Genomic DNA, 17295 nt, shown 5'->3' with positions numbered 1-17295 from the left:
GAAATTAATAGTGACATTGTGCTCTTAGGTAAAATACTATATATACGTTTATTCATTTCGTTAGTTGCTCGCTGTCGCTCGCTGTTGCTAGCAGGAAACCGAACCCTAACCCGTACCCGGTGCGGTACGCTGTATCGTCGACTAACCCGCCTAACCGGGTAACAGAAATCATCTGTAACCCGAGCAACCCGGTTAACCGGGTTAGTGCGGTTACATTATTACGGTGAAAAACATAGTTGTAACCATGTTTCCAAATACAGATGAATTTTATTTTAATATCGGAGACCCCTTGGTAGGGTGATGCAAGCACGTGAAAGTAATAAATATGCGAGGTCAAAGATTAACTTGGCCGCGCCGAAATCGCAAGCGTTTGCCGACGCACAGTGTAAGATTTTGGATAAAAATCGCTCGACAGCGCAAATCTTGACCGATTTTAATAATTTTGTTTTTAAATACTCGTAAAGGATTCAGCAATAAAACTAGTATCTGTTGGTCTAATCTACAAGGTGTCCCAAAAATGTCGGAATTCCTCGAAAGGGATGACTCAGGGGGTGATTTGAAACAACTTTTTCCTTAGCGAAAATATTATCCGAAGCTTCGTTAACGAGATATTAACAAAAATCCCCGACCAGTCAGAGCGCGTGCCGTCCGCCCGAGCTCCCGTTGAAGCGTTGGCTACGCGGTAGGCGGCTGCGCTTGTACTACGAAGGTACGAACAAGCAAGTTGGCATGCACCGAAGGAAACCACGTTACACAGGTTTTTTTTTAAAGCGGAATCATAAATAATAAATGTTTGAAGTGAGAGGACAAGAAATGCGCAAATTTCGTTTTCAAATAAGGCATAAACGAAAAGGTAATGTAACAAAAAATGTACGACAAGTGATCATAATTCGTTATCGAGGTAAAAATCCGTAGTTTAATTACGGCCAACATAACTAAATTTAAAAAATAATATTAGGTGTATGAATAAATTCTTTCAGACTGGATTTACATAATCAGTATAAAACAACCGAATTTCTATCGCAGTGATATTCGTAAGCTACCAGAAAAGTTGCAAAAGGTAATTAACAATAATGGAAATTATTTCGATGATTGAGTTGTTTTCATATTTTTAAATCAAACTGTTATTGAACCCTAAAATCGAACAGAATTTATTTCTACACCTAATAATCACTAATAAATTAAATAACACTCACCCCTACGGGCATTCCTTTCCTTCTTTTTCGGAAACCTGTGTCACTAAGTAGGTCACTGTGCCGATCCTGGTTATCGGTGGACGAAAAGATTTATGGTAGGGTTGCGTCCAGTGCTCAGCTGATCGCAGGTATACGACACCACCCGAAGGTAAGGGTCGCAACGTCAAGTGCGTCCGGGTTAATGTACCAAATATTCACTTCACTGCACGGCCACTAACACTGATCACTTAATTTACTTTTCATGGAACGTGTTGTTCCTACGTTATAAAATTGGTGGCCCCGCAAGGGGCCGATTACTTTTAGTTGAGCAGTTGATCGATGTGACCACCCTCAGCGCCTATGCACGCCTTGCCGAATCATTGACTCCGTTGAGAATAATCTTAACGCCAAACGCCGAATCGTACCCTCCCTGGGGGTTTGGATGTGCGGGTATTCCCGTGCAAACGCTCGCACAGTAGCACTTGCGTCCCCGTTGTTCCGGGCGTACACCCAGGACATCGCGTAATATTCTTGAGCGGAGAACATTTCTGGGACGAGATTGCTAGCTGACTGACAGGATTTTTTTCAAGCAACTTCCTCTACCCCCAAGTAGTTTCTCTCGTTCCATTATGAGTTAACTCCCACCAGGACAAGAGGCTTTAGGTAAAAAGAAGCCAGCACATTTTCGAAACACACGTGCTTTACAGAAGTGCAACGAACGAACCATCCTAAACTTTCACAAAAGCCCGCGCTTCGTTGTTTTACTGTCAATGTACCCATTGCTTCGAGGTAAACAGCAGACACCACGTGTTTCGATTCGAAAGGGTCCGAAGAGAATCGCCGCCTTGAGCTGACAATGGAATCGCTCCACCATGCCGTTCGCAGCGGGATCAAACGATCAGATCCGAGGACACGAGACATTTCCTTAAATAAATCCACGCACCTTAGGAGATGTCGGAACCCTCTCGAGATAGGCACCGGTCGGACTATGTCCACGGGGACATGTTCAAATCGCGTAGACGAGGGCGCGAACTGTCCGACGGGCGCAGACACGTACCTGCTGACTTTTGCCCGTTGGCATTGAATGCACGATCGAGCCCAGGTTTTACAATCTTTCTGAATTCCTGGCCACACGAACCGCGCAGCTACCAATTTCGCCGTAGCCTCGATACCGGGATGCGCGAGACCGTGTACGAAATTGAATGCCGTTTTGCGGAACGGCACGGTGACGAAAGGTCGCAACGCATCTGTCGAGACGTCGCAATACAGATCCGCGTCGCCTCCCGGCCATCTCACCTTCTTCAGCTTTAACGCTATATTCGGACTTGAGAACGCCCACAGCTCGTCATCATTCTGTTGCTATCTCGCAAATTCGTCCAAGTTGAGTGCGTGCGAAATTTCCGCGACTCTGGACAGGGCATCGGCCACGACATTGTCATTACCCGAGTCGTGTCTCACGTCAGTCGTGAACTGCCCTATTAGGTACAAATAACGAAATTGTCGCGACGAGTGGCTTTCCGATTTTTGCACGAATGCGAAAGTCAATGGTTTATGGTCCGTGTAAGCGACAAATTGACGGCCCTCAACCATGTGTCGAAAATGTTTTACGGCGCTATAGATCGCCAACAGTTCGTGATCGTATATTTACGTTGCGCGCTGTTGAGCTTCTTTGTGAAGAAAGCCAACGGCTACCATCCTTCGCCCGTCTGCTGATGCAATGCTGCTCCCAACGTGACATTGGTAGCATCCGTGAATATTGCCAAGAGCGTCGACATTTTAGGATGCGCTAAGAGAGCGGCTTGTGCCACACTCTGCTTACACTCGTCGAACGCACGTTGTCTCTCCTCCGACCACTCCACAGGGAATCGTCCCTTGATCCGACCCTGCAACGCAGCATTGAGCGGTGCTTGTATCCTGGCGGCCGCGGGTATAAACCGGCGATAGAAGCCATTCCGAGTAATCGTCTCAGCTCCTCTACCGTCTCGGGCCTAGGGAAATTACGAATAGCTTCTACCTTCTCCAGTAGCGGTTGAATACCCGCTGCGGACACCGCGTAACCGAGGACCCGCACCTCCGACTCACCGAAAACGCACTTTCCGGAGTTTACTACTACCCCGTACTCGCTCAAGTGGCTAAAATGTTCCTGCAGGTGCCGTTTATGGTCTTCCTCCGATTCCGAAGCCACCAAAATATTGTCGATATGTACGTAACATCAGTCGAGTCCCCGTAGAACCTCATCCATGAATCTTTGAAATGTTTGTGCAGCGTTGCGTAGTCCGAAGAACATGAATGGAAACTCGAAGAGAAAGGCGTCGGGATCGCTGTCTTCGATGTTGGGCACCAGGTAACTGTCGAGGATTGTCCTCGCGTTCACGCCCCGATAATCGCCGCATGGACCCGATGACCAGCTACTCTAAAAGCGACGTGCTGTTCCATTTTTCAGCATCGTCTCGAACTCCCTCTCAGCGATCCGCAACTTGTCGGGAGCGAGGCGTCTCAGTCTGTTGGTGACCGGCGGTCCCGGCGTCGGTTCAGAAAACGGCAAATGCTTTGAAAATCCACATAATGCTTCAGTTCTATCCGAAATATTAGATTCTGGACAATTGTTAGCTCGAGTCAAAGCAACCTCAGCTTTTTCTTTCAAGATTCGTATATTTTTTTCTCAAATAGAATAGGTAGCTTTTCCTTTTCTGCATGCACCAAATATAAATTTTCATAGCTTTTAATCGGCTACTCACTACACATTTGTTTTTCATTTCTGAAAAAAGAGATTTTTAATGTATTCTTTATATATCTGTCAGAAGAAAGATGAAACTTGTTTCGTGTACATAGTGTAAATAGCTTTATTCCTAGATGTAAGAATTCTGTAGACCGTAAGCGGACTTTAATCATGGTGGCCCCATCTTTGAGCCCCAGGAGATACTCAGGTACTTCGGTTCCAAACCCACAATCAGGAAACAAGTACATACTCAAGTGAGTCGAGAGAAAGAGAGTAAGAGAGAGAAGTAGTGAAACGCGAAGAAACGTGTTTCAAATAACCATGTGCTGTGCTTGTGTTCCGCACTTCTGTACTAAAAACCCGGAAACTCTTTATTATCAACTTCTTCAAATCAAAAAGACGGAACGTTCAGCCCGTTCCTTAAATACAACTCTTACAACTATACCCTAAGTCTAATTACAACTATACCCTAAGCCTAATTACAACTATACCCTAAGCCTAATTACAACTATATCCTAAGCCTAATTAAAACTAAATCCTAAGCCTACTTATTCCTACTTAAATCTAATTACACGAACGGATTAAAAACTCGAATTCCTGATACAACCAAAACTTTATCGTGTAATTGATTTTTCGGATCTTTCCGACTTTTGCAATGTGTTTTTTTGCATATACTGTAATTTTTTCCGCAATTTTCTTGCTGAAGAATTCGTAATTTATTTTTCCTATAATAGTTACGATTACGTTTTCTTCTTTTTGCTGCCATTATCTGGGGGAAAACAATTATATTCAGAGCAACATTATTCTCGGCATTGTTTTTTTGTGAATCAGTTTGCAAAATTTGTTCCGCCATATTAGAAGAAGTCTCATTAATTCGTTACCAAAATTTCTTTGATCATTATATTGAAGTACAGGAAAAAAGTCTATGGCATTATTTTTTAACATTTTGATCAAATGGTCGCGCATTTTATTACGATCATATTGCACTTCAGTAGGTTTTACTCCTAATGCAAGTGACACGGCATTAGCTATTGCGTATACGCCATCATCATTCAAATTTCTTTGCGTCTGTACCAAGTGGAGAATGACACCTTTTTCTTCGAAGGGATAAAATGGAAATAATCGTTTTAAGATAACTTCATGGTGTCGATGTACAATTCTTTTGTTCATAGAATCATAAATATAAATAAAATTTGTATCATAATAACAGCAAACCGACTGGCCATCTGTGCTATCAGACCAATCATCGTTCACTTTGCTGTATAAAAGTCTACTGGGATTATTGCATCTGGACATTGTAGTAAAAGCGTATCTATGGGTTCATAAGCATAAAATTGTCGCAGAATATTGTGAAAATGGTTTATATGCGTGTCTTCTAACTACTCCCCTATCTGAATGATGTTTTCATCTTTTTCTGACAATTCCATTTTTCTCAAGTTTATTGATCGTTGAATTGTTGTAGAGTTATTTGCTCTCGAAATCGAATGCTTACGAGAATGTCTCAAATCAGTTACTATTTTATCATTCATAAATTCATTATCATCGACATCAGTCAAATCTATCTTGAAATTGTTGTTTTTCTCCTTGTAACTTGTTTCGTTTGTTTATAATATTCACATCTATAAGAAATGGATTATATCGCTTCAATGTGTAAAGTTTTGCATTGTTTCTCTGCAGCTGTCACATTTATGATCGCTTTATTCATATTATTATTGTTTGTGATACTACTGCAAGACAGATAATAGGGAATTTGCATTTAAAAGGAATTGCATAATTTATTATTTATAACTTGAATATACATCATAAGCAATAAATGTACAATAAAATTTTTAATTGTTATAAATAGTTAATTATTAAAATATGAAATTAAAAATTGGTAATGTTTGAAACGTTCCGTATTGCGAAGAAACGATTTTGATTGGTCGTAAAGGTTCGTGACGTCACATAGTAGTAGTTTCAAATGGCTGCTATGCGTTTATGATTGCGCCGTGAAACTGGTGTTATGAGTTGCCTAGAAATACGTATATCAAAACAGCCGTCTAATAGTAAACACAAATGTATTTACTATTAGTTACTCGATGCCGAATTACTGGGGCTCGTTCATGACTCAGACGCCCTAACAAAAGGGTACAAGGTTTGTGTCACGACAGACACGTCACCGTGGATGCGCCACCATGGACGCATCATCCTGTGATACTATCACTCAAAAAGGGTATATATAATAGGACCCCAAAAACAAGAGCAGTCAGTTTCAGAACGTGATACTTAGCGAGCAGCCGTAATTCTTCTATGTGCAGTGTATTAAAAGTGTAATTTGTGAACCCGAGGGCTTCTACTTCACTTCACCTCATAATACCGGTTTTAAATCATTTTTAAACGACTTTATTAATCATTGATATTAAATATATTAAAATGCCAAATACATTGGAGCCAGGGTTTAGTAAAGCCGACTCTACTAATTTACCGAAAATTAGTATCTTCATGACGTGGGAATATATCGCAACAAATGAGCGCTACAATCTTCCTGAAGTTCGAGGAGTAAAAGCAACATTGTAAGTACAAGAAAAATAGCGAACTTTTTGCAGATTGTTTTAATTTTTATTAATTTGTAAATGAATTCTTTTTTATAGATCTTCGAGAGAAAACTATGGTGACTCTGCTATAGGTTATGTGTGCGTTAAACGAACAGATAACATATGTGTTGTGAAAGGAAGGATTTGTCCTGAACATCGTGTGCGAAATAAGGATTATACAGTATTCTTGACTGTTGATGAAACAGAAGGAAAAATTGAAAATGTGGAGTGTCTTGATTGTGCAGCATCGGAAGGTTAGATATTTAATAAGTTTCTATAATGTGTTTTTTACAAAAATTGTTATTGTTACAATAAAAAATAAATATAAGTAAATACAGAGTCTTAAAGTGTATTCTGACTATATAAACGATCAATTACTGACAAATAAATGAAATTTTTTAACTTTCAGGTGGCTGTAAACATGGCATCGCATTTTTAATGTGGTGTAATAGACGACATGAATCCGCATCTCCAACTGATGTTGAATGTTATTGGAAGAAATCAAAATTGTCTCAAGTAGGGACATCCAAAAAGTTTATAACAACGGCAGAGATGGCAAAGAAAGACAAAGTAACAAGTGTATGTGACATGGACAGCTCCACATTCTTAGAAAAAGTGCTTGAACGTGCGCAAGAAAAACAACTAGATTGCCAATTAACAAGGTATTCTTTCGACTTGTTAGAACGAAAGGCTCAGTTGTTATCGATACATCAGTTGATGTTCAGTTTTCCTGATATCAAAGATTCAGCTGATGATTTTCTAAAGCACGCAGAAGAAAATATGAGCGAGGATCTATGCAAGGAAGGAGAAAGGAATACTCAGGATCAGAGTAATAATGTGTTATGGCATGAATTGAAATTTGGGAGAATTACTGCTTCAAATATATACGAAAGTAGTCGGTGTCAGACAGTAGATGGCAATTTAGTCCATCGTATCATTGGAGTTGCCAAAGTGTATGACAACAAACATATGGAACGCGGAAGAAAATTAGAAGATGCAGTTATTGCGGAAATCCAGAAAACTTTAAAATTACAAATTAAAAAAAGTGGCATTATTCTGAAGCCGTCAATACCTGTGCTTGGAGCTTCGCCAGATAGTATTGGATCTGACTTCATTTTAGAAATTAAATGTCCTAGCTCTGAGAAAACTGTTGCTGATTATTTACCCAATGGGAATATAAGTAAAAAGTGCAAAGGACAAATAAACTTACAAATGCTGGCTGCAGGAAAAAGTAAAGGATTGTTTGTTGTTGCGGATCCAGAATTTGAAACTAACAAGCAATTCAAATATTTATGGCTTGATTATGATGCACATTTTACAAATACTATGATTGAAAGAGCTCTTAATTTTTGGAAGCAAAATATCTTTCCTATATTACTACAATCATTTAGAAAATAATGTGTCGCAATATTTTTGTATGTTGTTTTTCAAATTTTAAAGAAATATACATAAACCTAAACTTTATGTTTTTATAATTGGTGTCTGTAAATTTATTAAACCTGCCACTATTGTTACAATGTCATCTATATAAGACATAATATTCAAATCGAGACAAGAATGAGGCTCCAAAATTTTATATTCTCGAACTCTTCTTATCACCCTTTCAACGTGAATTCTTAAACTTGCGATCCTTTTAGTATTTAATACTTCTTCTTTTGTTGGTTTAGTTGAAGTTGAAACAGATGGTGGACGAAGTAACTCGCACTGTTTTTGATTTAAAATTGTCTGTATTAGCTTAAATCCTCTGTCTGCCATAACACCGCATTTTCTTGGTAAAATATTCATTATATTACTTTCTTCAAATAATGTTGTATCACTTATTCTGCCTCCATACCCAGAAGATACAAACAGAATAAATCCATCGGGAGTGCAAGCAATCAAATACTTTAAAGTATTGCACTTTTTATAGTCTGACCAAGTCAGAGCTTGTTGCACTGAGTTAGAAGGCTTTTCAATTTCTATTTCGAAAGCATCTATAATTGCACAGACGTTACTGTAGTACGCACGAAAAGCAATGGGTAAGTTTTTTTTTATAAGTTCTGGAGATGGGCAGTACACAAGTTTTTTTAAACACTGACTTATTAAATTCACTGTTTTATTGAATACTCTGCTAGCCTGCAATGTTGACAGACCGAATTCATTTCCTAACCGACTAAATGAATCGTCTGTTTTTATTTTCATCAAAGTTAGCTTGATGTCATCAATACTGCACTTAATATACGAATGTATTAAATCAATAATCCAAAGCCATTCAGTGCCAATCCCAATATATTTTTTAGAATCAATACTTATGAAATATCTGGTCATGTTCAGTACGTTCATTTTCATTTGTTTATTTTTTTCTTTTTCTTCCTCGCTACAAGTTGTTGACTGCTGATATTCACTTGGTTCAGATGAAATTTTATAATCACTTGTCAAATGAGACTGAAGAAGTAGACTGATCAGAATTACTTGTTTTATCTTCTATTTTACATTGACATGATGCATCGGATGTAGAAGGAACACACATAGTAGCCTTGGAACGAACATGAGGTTTTACAAGTTTCTGGTATACTTGCACTCCAATACTTTTTCGCAAAACCGTTTTCTTGCCAATACTTTTAGGTAATAGGCAACCTGAAGATTCACCAAAACTTAGAACTGAAGTTTTTTTACAATTTGGGCCTGTATTTGTGGTTACTGTATGCGTGTGTGCATGACTTACATGCGAAGAACTTGATGCTAAATTCTGTGTATAAGAAAAGTTGGCTGTGGATTCAAGAATATCTTCCTCTGAATTGCTTTCTTCTTTACTCCTGGAACTTTTATTTACAAATACTTCATAGGAAGTACTTGCTCTGTTATTAAGATCGGTACACATTTTTTTGCAGGATTATTCAAAGTTGCGTTGTCCTCGACTGCTTGTTTCTTAGACGTATGTGTACTTTGACAGCTATTTTCTTTTTCACTGTCTGTATTAGACAGCATTTCAGCGACAGTCCTTTTCCTATTTAATTTCACAAAGGTTGGCCGAGATAAATTCACTGACGTCTTTAACCTCCCTGGTTGGCAATCAAATATGTGAGGAATCACACCACTCTTCAATTTTCTTGGAGCTCCCATGAGAGAATATCTCACGTAATTATCCATGTCGTTTTTTAAATCAAAATGATCCTGACAACAATAATAATTTGACTTCCCTGGTTCATCGGCACGTCTAGCACTTGTAAACCACATTTTTCGTAGTTTTACATCTTGAGGCATAAAAAAAAACACTTTATCCGGAGTCTTAATCGTTGTGCTTTTACACTCAGGCACGAAACACCACTTATATGTAGTTTTTTTACTCATTTTTTTAAAGAAAATGTAGTTTTCAATGCTAAACGTGTGAAAATACTACTATGTGACGTCACAGGCTTCTTCGGCCACGCTCGGGAATTTCCGGATCATTTTCGGTAATTTTAAATATTGTAATATTTAATTACTTTTTTCTCGCTTAATAAGCAATACAAAATTATGAAAAAAAAAATTACAATAAAACTTATATAAGAGCTCCTAAATATATTTTTTTTGAGAATCATGCAAATTCCCTATTATGTTCCATAAAAATATTTGTAGCGGTGGATGAAATCTCTTGTGCAAATATAGGATCATGATTTGTATAGTTATTAAGAAAAATGTCTTCTTCGGACTTATTCAAAATTTGATTCGATCTCAGGATGGATTCTCCTACTTCGATAAACTTCTTGTCGCTTACAGCGGCCATTTTTTGGATTTATATTTTTTTTGTGTCGCTTCCAGCAAACAGTTTTTTGTTATCTTCAGTCATTATATTACCATTGGATGACTGCCTAACATCTACCTTGATTCTTCGATTCCGAATATTTTTGCGTAACCTTTCGTAACATGTTTTCCGTGCAACTTGTAATGGCAAAACTTGTTGAGAACTTTTAACATTAAGATCTTGCAGAAAATGTTCGAACTGTATTTCTTCCGTCAACAGTTTCAAGAGGTGATTTCGCATAAGTGTAGTATTATAGTGAACATTTTATGGTTTAATACCAAATGCTAATGAAACGGCAATTGCTATAGCCATGACTCCACAATTTCTTGTATTTTTTTGTGGTTGAACCATCGGAAAACGCACGGTTTTTTCCGTAATTGTAATATGAGGATACAATTTTTCTAAAAACAGTTTTTGCTCTTTATGTAATGGATCCGCAAAATTCTGCAGCGTATCGTATATGTAAATATTTGTCCCGTCATAGTAACTGTATGTCCAATGTTGTGGACGATGCAAAATTTGTATGCGGTCTAAATCATTCCTAACGGGTTTGATTTCTAGAAGGTTATACCTCAGATAGGTAGGTCGAATTTCGTAATTAGCGACTATGTTCAATAAGTAAGAAAAAACCGGACATATGAGAATCCTCAGGCCACCCATCGTTTGACTCACATCTTATAGTTTTCTTATTCTCTTCGGTTAAAACTTTATAGGAACATTACAATTTAGGTCTTGTGATGTAGATCTTAGATCTTTATTTTGTATATGTAAAGACATTTGGTTTTTTATATCTAAAGACGCGGTAGCGTCTCGACGCCAAGTACATGATTCGACACCCTGTATATGTTGACTGTCACTACCGCTATCATTTACTCGTCGCCCGGCTAATTCAACCTAACTTGAAAATTATTTCATTAATATCTCATCACGCCAGCAGTTTTCTAAATTTAAAGATATTTTTCTTGTGTAAACCGCATATAAGCTTTCGAATAAGACCAAATTCAATAAAATCGGTCCACGCATGACAAAGATATCGTAATATCGTCTTATGGATCACTTGGAAACTGTAAGATTTTTCTCCTGATTCTCCTTCTTCTCCAAGAAATTTTTCGTCAACATAATACGTATACGCGTTACACGGACACCTTCAGTCAAAAGAAAGCTAACCAAGGGGCTGCCACTCTTATTTGCGATTTTGGAACAGTGTTTGGAACTGCATTAAGAATTAAGAAAATTATGGCGGACTCTTTGCAATGTAGAGCAGGTCACTTTAGTGAACAAATTACGCTAAAAACGCATATCCCTTAATACTTTTCAATCCTTTGTGACATACCTTAATATAAAATCCACAGTAGTTGCTACGCTATTCATTAATTTTACTAGTTTCCTATTAACAATATTTCAATTCACCAATAAACATACTAAATTAATTTTATTCCAGCAGGAATAAATTGTGCGTTAAGAATATTGGATCTCTTCGTTCATTTTCGCTGAATTATTACCATTAGCATTTAAATTTCTCACCTGCTTCGGATACATTTTGTAGTTTCTACACTTACTATAGCAAAATGCCACTCTATTTCTATATAAATTCTACGTTAAGTTGTAACTAAAATATGGCTTTTATATATTTACAGATCGCTCCACGAGCAAATGCAATAAGCACATTTTCATGTATAATTTTATTATTTTAGAGTTTTATGAAATATGTATATAGAAAATTGAATTTTATTATGAATGTGGAAAAATGTATAATTCAGAGGAGAAAAGAATTGGAATATAGTATTATATTAATTAAACGATTTTATTCAGCTTCGATGCTCTGTTTTTTTCTTATATGTTTGCTTCATATCTGAAAACCCAAATTTAAACCAATTCCACTAATCGGCTGAATACGTATAACATAATTTACATATTTAATCAATGTTAAATGTAGGATTAATTAGAAAATATTTAATACACTTAGAATCTAAGGTACACCATATTTACTGTTAAAAATATGTATTTTAGTACATTAGAGTATGGATTAGCACTTGAATACAATACAATTTATTTAGATTCGTTCTGTGGAGAATTCTAAAAAATAGTTTAGAGGAAAGAAGGTTGTAAACTGTTGTACATATTTTATAGAAGATAATAATAATATAATATTAGAAATTATCCGAAGTCATTCCCTATGCAAATTATCTTTGTAAAAAGTAGTGAGATCCCCATAAAAAACTTCAAAAAAGTAAAACAATTACGCCAATACATGAAATCAAATAAATCACAAAAAATAGAAGATAATAATTGCAAAATAAAAAAAATATGTGAAATCAAAATGACCTGCAAGTACTCAGATCATCAATACCCGTACCTTCCCTCTCGCGGAATTCCAGATTTGTCAATTTAAAACTCTGACAATATGAGTACATTTTCATTATATTTCGTTTTAACATAATTCCATGATCATTCATCGACACCGATAATTTTCCCCTCACAAGCTCTCAGATAATTTGTCAATTTAAAACTCTGACAATATGAGTACACTTTCATTATTTTGCGTTTTTAAATAATTCTTATTCGTCGACACCTTGACCTTGCCTCGCCAGGCCAAGTATTTGACTGAAAGCACCTTTATGTACTTGCAACTCATTTTGATGTCACATATTTTTTTTTACTTTGTAATTATTATGTTCTATATTTATAATTTATTTGATTTCATGTACTTGGCGTAACTTTTTTACTTTTTTTTAAGTTTTTTATGCGGATATTAAGTAACTTTAAACTTTATTCAAAGTTGTTATACTCGAGGCACGGCGTACTGCAGCGTATCGAGTGATGTTATAAGATAAGGCACGTATGCAGCCAGTTACTTTTGGAATATTCCAACTTGTAAAAAACAAAAAATTTGTAATAAATGCTAATACCATACGTATTATTATAAATAAATGTAAAGGTCATTTACCAAATATAATATTTTTATTTTTGTTTCTACTACTGAGAAAAATATAGAATGTCCTTCCAAGGGACTTGAAACTAAAAAGATATACATTTCAATAAAGAAACAGGTTAGTAAAAATCTGCGCAGTCTATTATTTGACTTAACATCACATACATTTGTATACACGTGCAATGAAACAATAACCTATTAGTTGAAAATATGTTCGTTCCATTATGCATACAGCTTAATTAAAATAATAATGAAGCACACTTCTTACATGTAAGAAAATAATGATGAATTTTCGAATGCGAGGACATGCGTGTCTCTGCCGATATAGGAAAAAAAGTGAGCTCCGGTCGCCCGCTTCGTTTTGTTTTTCGCGCGATCCTCACATGCCCGTCGCTCAGAGCGAACCCTCCTCATACCAATGTACCGTCGGACAGAGCGAGCCCTCCTCGTACCAACGTACCGTAGGTCAGAGCGAGCTCTCCTCGTACCAATGTACCGTCGGTCACGTCCCGCCGCCATCGGGCGAGATCTTCTTTACCCTCGCCTTTTGGTTATGCCGCCACCCTTATTTATTCGGATCTTACATACAGCTAAATCTAACGTAGAAATACAAATAATACTCTTTTTGTCCACGACTTTTTCATGTACTTGGGGGGGGGGGGGGTAGGGCAGGGGAGCGACATTATAAGATTTCTGGAAAAATGTTTTCGGAAAGGACGGTTTTCAGAAGAAAGTGAATTGGCTTCTTTCATAAATGAGCCAATAAATAGAATTAATGGGGCGCACTAGCTTCATTTGGCGCTATATTTGAATGTTGCTTCAGCATATCCTTCCATTAATTCTTTCTTTTAAACTATTTTATAGAATTCTACAAAAAATGAATCTAAATTGTATTGTATTCGAGTGCTGATCCATACTCTAATGTGGAGAAATACATATTTTTAACAGTATATATGGTGTACCTTGGATTCTAAGTTTATTAAATATTTTCAAATTAATCCTATCTTTAACATTGATTAAATATGTAAATTATGTTATATGTATTCAGTGGATTGGTGGAATTGGTTTAAATTTGAGTTTTTAGATATGAAACAAACATACAAGAAGCAAACAGAGCATCGAAGCTGAATAAAATCTATACCATTATACAACCCCTGGCAATAAGTTTGGAACCAAACGCAAAAATACGAAATTAACGAGAAGAATATGGTTTATTATATAATACAAAATATGGAAGAAACAAAACGTGTCTGGGAAATAAGTATGGAACGGACCGATGTTCTGGAAAAATGTATGTAACATTATGAATTTGCAATGAAATTAACAATAATTGATTTAATATTTATATTATCTAGTATTTTGTGACGTTCCCACGTGCACGTATCACAGCTTGTATACGTTTTGGCATCGATGTAATCAAGTTTTCACACTGTGATGGCAAAATTTGTTTCCATGACAGCTTAATGACTTCCAAAAGTTCATTTTTATTTTTTGGTTTTTTGTCGCGTATAATTTGTTTCCAAAGTGCCCACAAATTTTCGATTGGACTTAAATCTGGGCTATTTGCTGGCCATTTTATGGTTCGAAAGCCTTTTTGTTGAAGGTAGTTTTGAACTATTTTGCTTCGATGACAACTTGCATTGTCATGTTGAAAATAAAAATCATCCGAATCCTCGAACCACTGATCTAAACTCGGTATTAAAAAGTGTTCTAATATATGAATATATACTTCAGAGTTCACATTCTTATACAAAATGCATATTTGTCTAACTCCTTGAGCTGTCATACAGCTCCAGACCATATACGACTTTGGATATTTTATTTTAAAATTCAAACAAACTTCACTAAATTTTTCAATTGGTGTTCTCCCCACGAATTGTCCTGCATCATCTCCTCCTCCGATGCATACACGCGATTCATCGCTGAAAACAACTTTACTCCAATCTTCTGTAGTCCAATGCGCATACTTCTTACACCATTCTAAACGTTTCTGTTTGTGTTCCTTAGTGAGAAATGGCTTTGTCTTTGCTTTGCAGAAAGAATTCCCCCATATTTTCATTAATTTCGTGAGATGTGGCTCTTCTCATTTTCTTTACGATCTGTCTTAATCGTCTGTCATCTCTTCTTGAAGTTGAGCGCGGACGTCCGCCTTTTTTGCGATTCACCACACTGCCCGTCTCGTTAAATTTTCCTTATATTTTACTTACTGCACTTCGGCTACAATTCAAAATTTCAGCTACTTTTTGCTGAGTATTACCTTCTTTCAATAATGTAATTATGCGTAACTTTAAATCGTTAGATAAAAGTTTGCGTGGCGGCATGTTTTAAAAAGAGTATTGAAAAGAGAATAATGAAATGAAAACCATGAAGTAACTAACTAATATGCATGTACAAATGTCAGAAAATACTAGGTAATATAAATACTGAAAAAAATATTGTTAATCTCTTTGCAAATTTATATTGTTTCATAGTTTTTTCCAGAACATCGGTCCGTTCCATACTTATTTCCCAGACACATTTTGTTTCTTCCATATTTTGTATTATATAATAAACAAAATTCTTAATTATTTTTGGTGTTTTTACTTTAAAATGGACCAATTTAACATTACCACGCGTTTCATATATATACCGTTGCATATTATACATAAAAAATATTGATGTTTCTCGTTAATTTCGTATTTTTGCGTTTGGTTCCAAACTTATTGCCAGGGGTTGTATAGACTTGAAGTTGCATACTTTGAAATGCGGTTTCTCAATAAATATGAACTGTACCCACAAGTGTGTTACATCATTTTGTTCGTCTTAGCAAGAGGAAGGTTCTAATGTTTTTATTTTTTTAAAATAATGATTTTTTAATAATAGTAGATCGCGAGGCGTCCGCCAGGCGGCGACCGGGCGAGCGCTTCTCGCTTGCGAAATAGCACCGCGGCGGGAATAAGTGGCCGAGGGCTCTCGAGTTTACAGATTGCAGATTATGAATCAGTCACGCTAATATTTAAAGCGGAGACGCCAGTCGTATAATAAAATCGTTTAATTAATGTAATACTATGTCCGAATTTATTTTTTTTCTCCTCTAAATTATACATTTTTCCACATTCATAATAAAAATCGATTTTGTACATACATATTTCTTAAAACTCTAAAATAAAATTATACATGAAAATGTGCTTATTGCACTTGTTCATGCAGCAGGGTTATTTTCTCTTTCTCTTCTGCTTTGATTATCTGTAAATAAATTTACTTACAACTTAACGTAGAACTTATAGAAAAAGAGTGGCCTTTTGCTATTGTAAGTGTAGAGACTACATAATGTGTCCAAAGGAGATGACAGCGTATGGCAGAAGGTCTTGTTGCAGGAAATTTAAATGCTAATGGTAATTTAGCGAAAATGAACGAAGAGAATCAATATATTTTTAACGCACAATGGCTATAATAAAATTAATAATATTAATAAAATTAATTTAGTATGTTTATTGGTGTATTGAAATAAATATATTGTTAATGGAAAACTAATAAAATTAATGAATAGCGTGGGAACTACTGAAGATTTGAAACTATTACGAATATCTTTCACAAAAGATTGAAAAGTATCAATGGAGATGTGTTTTCAGCGTACTTTCTTCACTAATGTAACTTGCTCTACATTACAAGCAATCCGCCATAATTTTGTTAATTCTGAATGCTATGTCTTATGACAAATTTTATCGGTTTACCTTATTTGACAAATTCCCAGAAACCTGCCGCATAAGATGTTTCTCAGTCGAACCTTCTCTGAACAAGTTCCAAGTCTGTGCGTCCCCTTCGTATCTAAAGCTCCATCTAAAAAGTCTATTAAAAAATTTGGGTTCTATAAGCTCTACATAAAAAATCTATTAAAAAATTTTGGCGACTTACCTTGTTAATTGAGACATTAATTCAGTGTCCTATATGGTGTAAAAACTCGTGAAATTTAAAAAATTTTGACAACTTACCTTATTTGACACTTGGCAGGTTATGATTGATTGACACTAGGAGACATTTACTAGCGACCCGAACGCAGTGGCTTTTTATCTTTTTCGTCAACTGTGAAACCGCATTTTCAAAACCATTCCTGATTGGATAAATTCTGCTTTCGAATGGCGACATCTATTGAC

General features: G+C 36.2%; 1 protein-coding gene and 2 long non-coding RNA genes across 4 annotated transcripts in view; 2 read left to right on the top strand and 1 right to left on the bottom strand.

Moving 5' to 3' along the window:
• The window catches only part of LOC143368081 (uncharacterized), a 252336-nt gene that overhangs the window by 61321 nt on the left and 173720 nt on the right, over window positions 1-17295 (top strand). The gene's annotated exons all lie outside the window — the stretch shown is intronic.
• LOC143368087 (uncharacterized) lies at window positions 5650-7819 on the bottom strand. The gene is made up of 3 exons (XR_013085140.1): window positions 7678-7819; window positions 7540-7605; window positions 5650-7226 (listed from the first exon to the last, which is right to left on the bottom strand). It is a non-coding gene; the product is annotated as an uncharacterized LOC143368087 (long non-coding RNA).
• On the top strand, window positions 6307-7942 carry LOC143368054 (uncharacterized). The gene is made up of 3 exons (XM_076810416.1): window positions 6307-6446; window positions 6525-6721; window positions 6877-7942. The coding sequence occupies exons 1-3, from the start codon at window positions 6307-6309 to the stop codon at window positions 7863-7865; spliced, it is 1326 nt and encodes a 441-aa protein (XP_076666531.1). The 3' UTR covers window positions 7866-7942.

Source organism: Andrena cerasifolii, chromosome 4 (genome assembly GCF_050908995.1).
Source record: "Andrena cerasifolii isolate SP2316 chromosome 4, iyAndCera1_principal, whole genome shotgun sequence".
Taxonomy (NCBI): domain Eukaryota; kingdom Metazoa; phylum Arthropoda; class Insecta; order Hymenoptera; family Andrenidae; genus Andrena; species Andrena cerasifolii.
The sequence above is the reverse complement of the archived record's forward strand: the minus strand, read 5'-3'. Positions and strand labels throughout refer to the sequence as shown.

What these genes read in the sequence shown, in the direction of transcription:
- LOC143368054 (XM_076810416.1), top strand. Translation starts at nt 6,307, where the DNA reads ATGCCAAATACATTGGAGCCAGGGTTTAGTAAAGCCGACTCTACTAAT. An exon ending in CGAGGAGTAAAAGCAACATT is followed by an intron (nt 6,447 to 6,524) that starts GTAAGTACAAGA and finishes TCTTTTTTATAG; the next exon opens with ATCTTCGAGAGAAAACTATG. An exon ending in TGATTGTGCAGCATCGGAAG is followed by an intron (nt 6,722 to 6,876) that starts GTTAGATATTTA and finishes TTTAACTTTCAG; the next exon opens with GTGGCTGTAAACATGGCATC.